Source organism: Pleurodeles waltl, chromosome 12, assembly GCF_031143425.1.
Source record: "Pleurodeles waltl isolate 20211129_DDA chromosome 12, aPleWal1.hap1.20221129, whole genome shotgun sequence".
NCBI lineage: Eukaryota > Metazoa > Chordata > Amphibia > Caudata > Salamandridae > Pleurodeles > Pleurodeles waltl.
Genome location: NC_090451.1, coordinates 540,200,145 through 540,212,460, shown reverse-complemented (window position 1 = coordinate 540,212,460; position 12,316 = coordinate 540,200,145). Strand labels below are relative to the sequence as shown.

Here is a 12,316-nt window from a genome sequence, read left to right as displayed (position 1 = left end):
CGACAGAGTCTACCACGCGGGGTTTTCCAGGGGATCCAGAGGGGTGGCGGTCTTGCTACACCGTTCTCTCCCCATAGTGATAACTACTGTTCAGTCCAACTCACAAGGGTGCTACGTTGCGGTGTCCAGTACGTTCCGGGGGCAACCGATTAATATCCTGAGCACCTACGCCCCGCCTGGAGCGTTTGAATGCTTTTTACTTGCTTTCCAGGGCGTATTATCGGGGCTCCCGCCGGGGCTGACCCTCCTGGGTGGGTATTTCAACTCTAATTTGAACCCAACGTTGGACATCTCTGGTCCGGTGTCCTTAACTCGCTCCCATCGAGCTTCTGGATTGAGGAGCTGGGCCGAGAGCCTTGGCCTTTGCGAGGTATGGCGGTTATGGCATCCTAGAAAACTGCAGTGCACCCACATGTCGGCGGCGCACCATACACATGCCAGAATCGACCTCATCTTCATGCCAGCACTGGATGTTTCCAGTGTCACTGGGGCGGAGATACTGCCACACGGGGTCTCAGACCATGCACCGGTACAAATCCGTCTGGGGGACACAGACCCCCTCCAGCGCCCAACGGTGCGTCTGAATGCCTGGTACCTCCAAGGTAGGGAGTATACCCAGACCACCTCACTCAATACTTTGAACACAATTTAGGGTCCGTGGAATCACCTGGTACGGTTTGGGAGGCTTGCAAGGCCACGCTCCAGGGCAAGCCAAACATCTCCTGCGTGTGCAGGAGCGCGCACATAATCTCAAGGTGTCTGTCCTTGAAGCCAAGGCATTACGACTCGAACGCCAACTCGCTGTCTCTACTCAAGCCTCAGTCTCGAGGCAACTTGCCCTGGTTAGAGAGGAGATCAGGCACTCAGTTCTTGAAACAGCAAAGTATATCTTGCGAGCCTCAGCAGCCCGGGTATACGGTTGGGGGGACAAAAATGGTAAATTGCTACATTGGTTGGCGACCTGGCCGCTAGCGGGTAGAGTTATCCCTGAGATAGTTGACGAGTCAGGCGCGCTCTCCACATCGCCTAGAGACATTGCGCAGAGCTTCGCCATCTATTATGCGCGTCTTTATGAGAAGCGGCCCCGGACGCAGGTGGAAAGAGAGGCGCCCCTACTTGGAGATGTTGTCCTCCCAAGGCTTTCATTGGTCGAAAGATGTAGCCTGGATGAGGCCATCAGCCTTGAGGCGGCCAAGACTTGAAACACCCTCCCCACCATCCTCAGGACAACCCAGGACCACTCCGCATTCCGGAGACTTCTCAAGACCTGGCTCTTCGAGCAGCAGTAACCCCTTCCCCCTAGCGCCTTGAGACCCGCACGGGTGAGTAGCGCGCTTTATAAATGCTAATGATTTGATTTGAGGAGGTGAGGGGCGCAATTGCGAAATTGGCTGCGGGCAAGACACCGGGCCCGGACGGCTTTCCGGTGGAGCTTTATAGCAAGTGTAGTGAAATCCTGGCCCCCCACTTACTCGCTATGTATGAGGAGGCCGAGCAGACAGGCGGCTTCCCCCCGGGCCTTGATCAGGCCACCATAGTGGTGATTCCCAAGACTTGTCCCCCATCACGGCATTGCTCTGCTTACCGCCCTATCTCCCTCCTCAACACTGAGATCAAGGTTTTGTCCACGATCCTCGCAACTAGGCTGAAAGGGGTGTTGCCCTTGCTGATTCACCCAGATCAATGCAGCTTCATGCCCACGCGTGGCACTAGGCATTGCATTAGGCTCCTGCATGTAGCTCTGGCGCACTGAGGAGTCTTGACCCCCTCCTTTGGCGCTCCTCCTACTAGATATTGAAAAGGCTTTCGACACCGTGGACTGGACTTACCTGGACCAGGTGTTATGGCGTAATGGGCTTGGCCCCAGGTTTCGCGGCCTAGTGAAACTCCTCTACTCCAATCCAACTGCGTGAGTGCAGGTTAATGGGGTGATCTCTGATCCGTTCTTCATTTTGCCGGGGCACCCGCCAGGGGTGTCCCCTATCCCCGCTTCTTTTCACGCTGGCGATAGCACCATTGGCAAAATTATTGAGGGAGGACCCCCTGATGGACGGATGGTCTTGGCCCTCTGGGCGGGAAGACCGACTGGCACTCTATGCCGATGACATGCTTCTTTTTCTGGCCAACCCTGCCCGCAGCGGCCCTCGGGCACTGCAGATCCTGGGCCTGTTCCCGGAGGCCTCTGGCCTGATCCTAAATCCTGGCAAGTCCCTGTTGGTGCCTCTGCACCCCTCCAGAGACTGTGTGGACTGGCAGCAGGACATCCCTATTAGGCGTAACAGCTTCAAATAGCTGGGTGTGCAGATGGCCTTGCTGCCGGAGCTGGCCTGGGCGCTCATCATTTCCCCGCTCACACGGAGGGTCCAAGAGGATCTTCAGCGCTGGCGGATCCTGCCCCTTAACCTACTGGGAAGAATAGCACTGTACAAAATGATGATCCTCCCCCGGTTCCTTTACCCGTTACAAAATGTCCCTCATCCTGTGCCACGGAAATGGTTTAGAGATATGGAGGCGGTGGCGAGGCAGTTTTTGTGGTGCGGTGCCCGGCCTAGGCTGGCCCTTGGCACTTGCCAGAGGGATGTTTATGAGGGCGGACTGGGGACGTCTAATATCTATTATTATCTTGCGATGCACCTGTTGGTGATAAACGGCTGGAGGGGGGTGGGGGGGTTGGTCAAATACGGCGTACCAATTGGAACTTCAGATGTTGGGTTTCCCCAAGGTGCTTGGTGTGCTGTACGGCTGCCCCCTCCCCCGTGCGACCCCGGATGTGACAAGGGTGGCATTGACAGGCTGGCGTGAGGCCCAGAAGGTGTCAAGATGGTGGGCCCGTCTCACCCAGCGGACCCCTTTGTGGCACGGGAGATGGTTGGGGGGATCACGGCCTTGGAGGGGTTTCGGAGATGGAACCTCATCGGAATTTCACTGCTTGGGGATGTCTGGGAGGGGTCGCACAGGCGGTCCTTTGAAGAGCTTCAATGACACTTTTCACTTAACATGACCCAGTTTCACAAATACCTCCAACTCCGGCACGCATTACACGTACATGTCGGGGCGGGGCGAAGTCCTCCCAGAGTTCAGTCCCATGGAGGCGAAAGTGTTGATGGGGAGTCTGGGCAGGGGCGGGTTTCACGGATCTACCGCTCGCTAGTTCTCAATACCGCTGTGCCTTTGGATAAGCTCCGTCGGAGGTGGGAGGAGTGGCTGGGCCCCATAGATGAGGAGGATTGGAGGGATGCGCTGATGGTCCCTAGGGCCATGACTATGGCCACCCGATTCCATGTACTGCAGACATATTACCTACACACGGTGTACCTCACACCCATTCGGTTATATAAGGCAGGTCTCAGATCCCACGCCGACTGTCCCCGGTGTTCTAGCCCTGATGCCGACTTCTATCATATGGTGTGGACCTGCCCGATTATTGCTTCCTATTGGAGGGCGGTAGTTGCTGAGATTCCTGAGGTCCTGCAGGTGGAGGTGACCGCAGCCCCATTGCCGCTTTTATTGGGGGTCATGGAGGGAGTGGGGTCTAACAGAGCAGACCGAACCTTCCTGGGGATGGCATGTTTGGTGGCCAAAAGAGACATTGTGGCAGGGTGGAAAGCAGAGGTGGCGTCGACTTTGGCCAAATGGCGCCGTGGAGTAGACTGGTGTGCCTAGCGGGAGAAACTTGTTTATGAAGCGAGAGGATGCCCGAACAGGTTCGGGAGAGTGTGGGGTAAATGGGTGGCCATCTGGGGTACCGGGTCCTAAAACAAACCATAGGTGTCAGGCTGAGGGGCATCCTGCCGAGACAGTCCCCGTTTTACATTCAGAATGTGTCAGTGCTGTCTATTTTGTTGTTCAATACTGCATAGTAGCTGGTTGAGGAGAGGGAGATGACCTTGTTGTACCATGTATTTCTCTGTTTTTCGCAAAAAAAATAATAAAGTTCTTCATAAAAAAAAAAAATGTAAACTGTGAAATTAAAGGCACCTCCTAGCACAAAGACAAACCCAAGAGGAGTTTTTTCTTTCTTTGTTTGCTGCAAAATGCAGCACACATAGAAAGAGGAAAAAACGGGGAGAAATAAAGATATTTCTCCCTGTTGTGTCACTTCTATGCCACCCCTAGACTGGTGTAGGGTTTTGAAGCATTCCTAGGTATACAAATCCTTGTAAACCTGGGAATGCATCAAAATCCATGGGTGTTGCACGGGAACACCCACGCAACACCCATGGAAATGCCTACCCGACGCAAAATAAGGCAACTCAGCAACTTGCGCTGGGTTGCCTTACTCTATACAAGGCCATGTAAAGTGGCTTTGCGTGGCCTTGCAGATATGGGTCAGCAGTCTGCGCTTCCAATGCGTCAAAACAAGTGACGCATCGGTGGCACAGGCCGCTTGTAAATCTGGGCCTTAGTCTATTTAACCAAACAAAAGAGTTTTTTTGTACAGCAGAAATGCTGAACTCACATATTTGATGATGCACTCATATGTGAGAATGATGGAAAAGGTGACTCTTAAAATAAAATATTTGCCTAGGATCACACAATTTGAGACCCGTTTACAGGTCAAGTACATTATAGTTAGGTCGAGTAAATTATTCAAGTTTCTCGACCTGCAGGTCTAATAACAATTTTATGATTTTTCAAGGCCTGTGTAGGAACATTTTATAGTAAAATAGGAGCACAGTATTAATTCTGTGTATCACATAAAGAGAGTGGAGGCCAGTAATTTCACTCAGGTGTAAAGTGATTTGGAGCCATGGGCTGCTGCAAAAAAGCATCCTCCATAAGACAGCTTTGAAAAGAAAAGCATCTGTAGACATGCTAAATGAGGAATATACATACTTGCAGTAATGGGGCTACGAACCAGCAGGCACTGGCCTCAAAATCTTTAAAGCATCCCACAGTAATATTTAACCAGATTGCAGACAATGGCTGGAGGACGCTTGTGAATCATTGGGGTCTATTTCCCCCCACTGAGATATATTAGTAGTTTTACACTTCTGCACATCTTTAAAATAACAATAGTCTATGGCTAAAGACAGAATGTGAGACTGTAAGAGCAGGAACAGCTGTGACAATGTATTTGTCACTGCAATAACACTGTAAACAACTACGAATCACGTCTTCAACATCCCGTCCATGCCAGGCCATCAAAAAACTATCACGTACCCTCTGTTTGGTTGCACTCATGCCCAAATGGCCAGCATATGCCGTTTCTAAATTCTGCTTTATCAGCTAGGAGTCATAAGCTTGTCGTCGCTCACTCAAAGCCCACTTTCTAGAGATAACTCATCCGCAACTTTGTGAAAAGGCTGCAAAGTGGCCTTTGACATTTTCTCTCTGGGTCATTCATTTATCACAAAATCAGTGACTTCCTCCAACTCAACATCCTTCTCTAGCTCAATGCAACTCAACATTCTTCGCTAGCTCAATTCAACTCAACATTCTTCTCTAGCTCAATGTATCAATTATTCATATTAGCGCACACCACATGATCTATCACTTCAGCCACAGTACACTCATCAATCTTCACATTGCCTTGTTGGTCATCAATCGGTTACCTAGACAGAAAGTACACTCCTACATTCTTACCATCACATGTGCACAATCTCAAAACTGAATTTCAGCAACTCTTTCGACAGCCTAGCTAACAGAGCAGTGGATTTCTTAATTTGTTTTGGAGATAAAATGTCAACCAAAGGGAGAGAATCTGTTCTTAAACAAAATGATAGTCCCGACAAACTGGACTTTAACTTTATCACTCTCCAAGTACAGGCAAACATTACTTTTTCTTTGACAGAATACCTATATTTCACAGCTTTCAACCGTGTAGAGGCAAACCCTAGTGTGACCTTCCTAGATTGAGACACCACATCCCCCAGGCCATATGCACTTGCGTCTACCAATACCATTACAAATGTTTTAAGACACTCTGAATAGGCGGTGTAGGAATTAGGATTTGTTTGATGACTTTCATATTCTTGTGGAGACGACACAAAATCGTGGGAATACGTTTCTGCAAATTTCTGTAAGGCTTGCATACTTTTTCACAAATTTTGAATAATATTTGCACAAGGCTAAAAATTAACGGCGTTCTTGGTCACATGCATGTGGAGCTTTCAGTACCCAAATAATTAAACCAGGTTTGAGTTTAATCTCATCTGCTGACAACACATACCCCACATTCTCCACCTCATTCACCCCAAAGTTGATTTTGTCTTTCCTTACAGTGAAATCAATTTCCAACAAATCACCAAATACTTTATTCAGGACTTTATCATTAATATATAGTGTTATAGCAAAAATTAAAATATCATCCTGGAACACAACAATATTATAAATTCCTATCAACATTTTGATCGCCTCCTTCTGGGATGTAGAAGCGGCAAGAGCCAGCTCACATGGTCTTATGTAAAACTGAAATGTACCATTAGTGAAAGAAATGTAGTGAGATGATGTGAGCCTTTGTCCAGGCAGACGGGTGTGTAACAGCTACAGACTTAAGAATAAGTCAAACCTGTTGTGAATCAAATACCAATTGCAAGGAAGCACTTGTGCATACGGTCACAGGATAAGACAGACCAGCATGGGCTCAAGTGCAAGAATGCAAGTCCCAACAGTCATTCCAAGAGAACCCTGGGGCAAACAAAATCCTTGTAAACAAGTAAAAGTGACAAAGTACTCTGCAGGATGTACTAGCACACCTCCTGGACCTTGAGGTACAGAGAAACACAGCATAGCAAAAACACACAGAGAACAAAAATCCCATAAAGAGTACCTCAAAACAATGGCATGGAGCTCCTGAGACCTTGACTCTTGTTGCAAAAAAATTAAGTGACGTGCTCCACGCCAAAGAGATGTACACCAGCTGTAAGCTTAATGATAAACAGGGAAGAAGATTGAGCCGCTATGAACGGCCCAGGAGCTCACCAACAATTGACCAACTTTTTAAAGGTAAACACAGAACATTCCATCCTAGAACAATGTCAGTGATCAATGAGATGGCACTTATAAATTACATAAAAGCATTCTAAATCATAAGAGTAGGAGCTACCACATCAGAATTGTGTGTGAATGAAAAACATGCTACTCTTATGGGAATATGTCCATTATGCTCATTTTCTGTATTGTCTGCTTCAGAGTTGTGGCAAAATAGTAGATAAGGGAATGGCAGAATAGAGAGAACATGATTTGCTTACTTTATAACAGTTTAGTAAAGTAAACAAACTGAGACCACGGTGTAGGACTACTTGCGCTCCAGGGCCCATAATTTTCTGACTATAGCCCATTTTTCGTAGCTAGGGAGTGAGCTATCTCCCCCAAGGGAATATACAAATTGGGATGTATTCTAGAAGCTTTTTTTAATCACGTACTTACCAGCAGGTTTTAGCATGGATCTGGGTATTCCATACATGCCAACATTTTAGAAGAGGAAGGTGGGAGATTTAGGTCTATTGTCATGTGTGGAAGTTGCAGGTGTGATACTGCAGGATAGGATATCAAAAAATGCAAATATGCTTTTTTTTTTTTACCTGAAAGGAGAAAGCGCTATGTCAGGCAAAAAGAGGGTGACAAAAAATGTTGGGAATTGGCCTGCAGCAGCATCAGGTTACTGGCAGTGCGTACTCCAAATTACACAAGACACGTCCCTGCCGCAGAAGCCCGCAAAGGAATCGGGTTTTGGCATGCAGGAATCGAGAGACTTGAGACTAACTTGAAGTCTCCCGCCTGGATCGGGAGAGTTGGCATGTATGGTACTCCCAATCCTGCTAAAAAAAGGGGACCACGTGAATATATTGAAAAAATAGATCCTAAGAGCAAAGAATTTGGTCACAGGGTAAGGTCCAACTGAAAACCATGCTTTCTGCTTCTACCTTTTCCACCTTGCTCACCAAACAATGATTGGGGAGCGGTCGGTTCTAAAGGCAAAGTCTAGGAGCTACTTCTCAATTGTTATCTCGGTATCGATTACGGTTCCACGTGTAAATGCTCTAACTCAAACTACGGTGACAGTGCCCTCGACTTTAGAGTATAAGTTACTATCAACTGTCTTGATGCATCTGGGAAGAGGGAAGTTGGCAACGCGACGTATTCCACGAAGTTTTAAGTGGTTTATTTAAGCAACCAGAACCACAACGGTAACCAAAAACCTCCGTTTGTGCCTAAAATGACTATATGTTAACCTGTAACGACTTTTTCTGAAAATATTACTTATGGGACACATAGGCTGCGCCCTCTCCTTACCTGGGTTGGCTCAGTGGTGGAAGTGCCATGGTAGATGATGTTATGCTCATGTTTCCGGGTATATTTGTGTACACCGGTTACTATGGAAGCAAGGTCCCATGAAAGAAGACCCGTAGTTACGTGGCGCCTTGGTTGCTGCCTGCATGAATCTCAATATTCACCACTCTAGCTAGCAAAACTACATGCTAATGCCGATTATCCTTGTTCTGTGATGGTTCGTGGCCCCTTGCGGCACTTGCCATCTGCATTAAGGGCACAGGAGAGGATGGACGAGGGTGCCAGCCTTGCACACCTTACGGTGCAGCCTCCAGTCTTGCGTTTATTATGACGGACGACTATGCGCGTTGCATTTCTCTCCTTTGTAGTCCGCACTGCCGCTCTCTACTTAGTCTTACGTTTAACTTACTAGACTTCAGTTAACTACATCTCCCGGCATGGCTCGCGTATGGTGGCTTGGGCACCCTCTATCACCGCTGTGCCCTCTGGGAATTGTGGTTTGTTTGTGACCAGTTTCTGCAGCATTTTGCGAAGATTCGACTCCCTCACACTCTCTGTCCCGGCGTCCACGGCGCCAGCCCCTCCGGCCGGTGTTGGATATGGCAGACTGCCTGAGCTCGGTGACACAATAGCAAATCCAAGATGGCGGAGCCGCAGGTCGTAGGCAACGGGACCGGGGGTGAAGTGGGAGACCGGCTCCAGCGTCTCTACCCAGCTGTCAATCAGCTGGAGCACCCTCTTCCCCGGGCTTGGAGCCCCAAGGACAAATACAGCTACATAGGGCTGTCACAGGGCAACTTGCGAGTGCACTACAAAGGTAATGGGCTGTGGAGCGAAAGGGAGGAGGTAGTGGAGAAGGAGGTAGAGAGGTCTAAGGGGCAGTTAGAAGGGCCAAGATGAAGATATGGTAGGAAGTAGAAAAAAGCACAGAACAGACGGGGCACTCCTTGACCCTTGGTGCTTCCACAAAAGACAGAATATAGTTACCCCCTCGTTCCCTGCCTCTCTGAATCTCTCTCTCCAGCTGTGGGGGAAAAACAACCAAATGCATTTTGAGCTACAGCATGACTTGTTTGCCCGAAAACTCTTGGGGACACGGCAGTCCTATTGCGCAGTATTATAAATGATGTTTATTTGGAAACCAACAAGACTACATATTAATAATGGAATATATTACAGCAAAGGTATTCACAATATCAGCGGAGGAGGTGATAGTTGCTCAGTGGAATAATGCAATTATATAATTTGCATTACATGTATTCAAACCATTTATTCCATATACTTGCATTTTTCAAGAACTGGTGTTTGGTGTGATGTGCCCAGAACCAAATAGTGTTTTGAAGTTTCACAGTCAGAATATGCACCAGGTATGCCAGGTTCCATGGTCTGCAATGTAGCCGCTGTGCTACGTTTCCTACTTCTGCTCCAGTATATCTTGAACTAAAAAGCCACCCCGTGACCCGAACCTTCCAACCAAGATTCTGAAAAAACATATTATCTCGCTACCTGGAAGCCACTGCGCTTCTTGATCCATCCCAATTGGGGTTTTGTCCGCTATGTAGCACCAAAACTGTCCCTGTTCTTCTTTTCAGTACTGTGTCTCCCTTTAAGTCACCCAGCCGGTGGCCAGATGATTTCCGGGAGATCCTTAAACCCGCATGTTCTGCTAAGAACTTCGATTTTGGGTTTGGTAACAGCCATTCTTTCTCCACCTAAATCTCTAAAGTGTTTGGCTCTGCTGGGGTCCTTAGGGAACGTTGTGCCTCGCCCCCAACATCCTCACGGAAGACTGTGGTTCTAGTGCTTACAGCATCTACCCCAGTCTATGGCAACTCCTTGTATCTTTGTTTGCCCAAACTCTTAAGACCACCCAGAAAGCTGCTACAATGCTTCTTCTTAACACCCCTCGTCATCATTCCTTCTCAGTCCATCCTGCTGCGTACACTGATTGCCCACTGTGAAATGATCTTACTGTAAAGCCCCCTGCCCGATGCTAGAACTTTGCACAGCAGAAGGCCTAAATACTCCTGTAATTTTATCAGTCCTTATACCCCCACCACAATCTTAGCTTAGCTAGTCACTACTTAACACAAAAGATACACAAGAAGGCCTTCTTTTATTCTCTTAGCCTGTACATTCTGTAACAAATTCTCCCGAGATATAAAATCCTCTCCTTCTGAATTGGTATTCAGAAAGAAACTTACGACTGAGCGTTTCTCTCAGTATTCTGGTTCCATTGTTTTCCAGTGCTGTTTTAGTAGATTCTGTAGCAGGGTGCCCTATTGTGTGCAACATCACAATTTCTTAAATGTAACCATGACTTCTAACTGGGTCCGGCAATATGTCATAAGTTACTGCCCCTTCCTGATAGATAGCTCTTTTGCTTTACATTTTTTCTTCTTCCTGACCACGCAGCATGAACTGCTGCTGCACCGGGTGAAATAAAATAGTTGAGGGAATTTTGTGCTAATTTATTCACAAAGCTGCATCTCCTTTGCCTTTCTCTTGCTTCTGTTTTTAGCTGCTTCCCACTCATTCCTTTTCTTCTGTTCTCCCTTAATGCTTTGAAATGATGCAGGATCCTAAAAGTCAACAAATTGCCACAAGTCCAACTGGTCAGGTAGCAAAATAACTTGACACGACCCACCTGTCACTATATCCTAATTTTCTTGGAGTAGGAGTAAAAATATATTTTAGGTACAGGGGTTTAATTTATCAAAATGATTGCATTAAGCCTGTGGTGATGGTGCAGTGGACTGATTTATCCGCTGGAGGGATCTTTATTTTGCTCCATGGTCAAATATTTGAATTTTGGTAGGTTTGCTTAGCATGTCATCTTTATGAAGTTGATTAAATAATAAATAAGATGTCAGTAGCGTTGTACAAATAAACCTGTTATGTGTTTACTTAATCTTCAAGATGTGATGCAGCAGTGCTGGGGTATAATGTTTCAGATGTAGGAGGGTGTAACAATCACCCTCTCTCTGTTGCTCTTTCCAGTGGAAGACTGTATTACTGGTTCTCCATGTCTCCAACTAGCCGGTCTTAAAGAGCTAATTGTAACATGTGGTTGACTGTTCCCAGCTCTATTCATCTTTCAGTCACAGGTGAATACATCTGAACCAACCCTCCCAACCTTTCATAAACAAGCCTGTCAGGTGACAGACCTTTACACCCCCCCCCCCCCCCCCCCCCGTAGGCTTTTTACAGGTGACCCTGGCATGTGATCGGTTAGTTCTGCCAATGGTGATGCTAACATGTGATAGAATTTGCTCCAGTTCTTCTAACACTTCAGAGATGATCCGTCAGGCGAACGCGATGTTGCCAAGTTGCATCATGTTCTGTTTGAAAGCTTCATCCATTTCAGGCTTCTAAGCCAGCAGCACACTTATTTGTGCTACTTGTTGGTTTGCCTTTTTAGGTCTAGTGTTAGCCAGTACCTTTTTACTTTTAGTAACATTTTATGTAATATATGTGTGTGTGTGTGTGTGTGTGTGTGTGTGTGTGTGTGTGTGTGTGTATATATATATATATATGCTCTCCTTGGATTTATTGTTTCAGCTGTCAGCCTTACAATAATTAAAATCAGTAATTAAATAATAGGAATAAAACAATAAGAATGAAAAAGTAAATCATAAAAAGGTGCAATATTGTCAACTAGTAGCATTTCAACTACTTCAGTCTCAATAAAACAATCATTTAGTTCGTTGATACAAACAGAATTTAGCGAATTTAGCTAAAATACATGTACAATATTGTCAAATGGAAACCGTGACAGCGCAATGCATTAAGTACCTTATTCAATTCATATTAGACAGCCAACCAGCTCATCAGAACAGGCCTGGATTGTGCTAAGGTGCACGTGCATACAAACAGTATAGCTGAGATACATGTACAATACGATCAACTGGATGTCATAACAGTGCACTGCATTACGTACCTTATTCAATTTTCAGCACGTGCTTAAGTGAATGTACATAAATAACTTAAAAAAATTACAAATTAGTAATTGCTGCATGGCACTGCACGTAACAAAATATACATAGAAACTGCTCTGAAGGGGGAAGGAGTGCCACAGGTT

The 12,316-nt window shown here is 46.6% G+C and overlaps 2 protein-coding genes across 2 annotated transcripts in view; one reads left to right on the top strand and one right to left on the bottom strand.

The window, feature by feature from the left end:
• The window catches only part of TSNAXIP1 (translin associated factor X interacting protein 1), a 340,170-nt gene extending 331,603 nt beyond the window's left edge, over positions 1-8,567 (bottom strand). Inside the window, exon 1 of the mRNA XM_069217569.1 lies at positions 8,239-8,567. Coding sequence (XP_069073670.1) covers positions 8,239-8,288 — 50 coding nt within the window. The 5' untranslated portion in view covers positions 8,289-8,567. The remainder of the gene's footprint in view (positions 1-8,238) is intronic.
• Positions 8,568-8,723: 156 nt separating this feature from the next.
• RANBP10 (RAN binding protein 10) overlaps positions 8,724-12,316 on the top strand; it is a 557,257-nt gene continuing 553,664 nt past the window's right edge. The window contains exon 1 of the mRNA XM_069217570.1: positions 8,724-9,052. Within this exon, the coding sequence (XP_069073671.1) occupies positions 8,878-9,052 (175 nt within the window). The 5' untranslated portion in view covers positions 8,724-8,877. The remainder of the gene's footprint in view (positions 9,053-12,316) is intronic.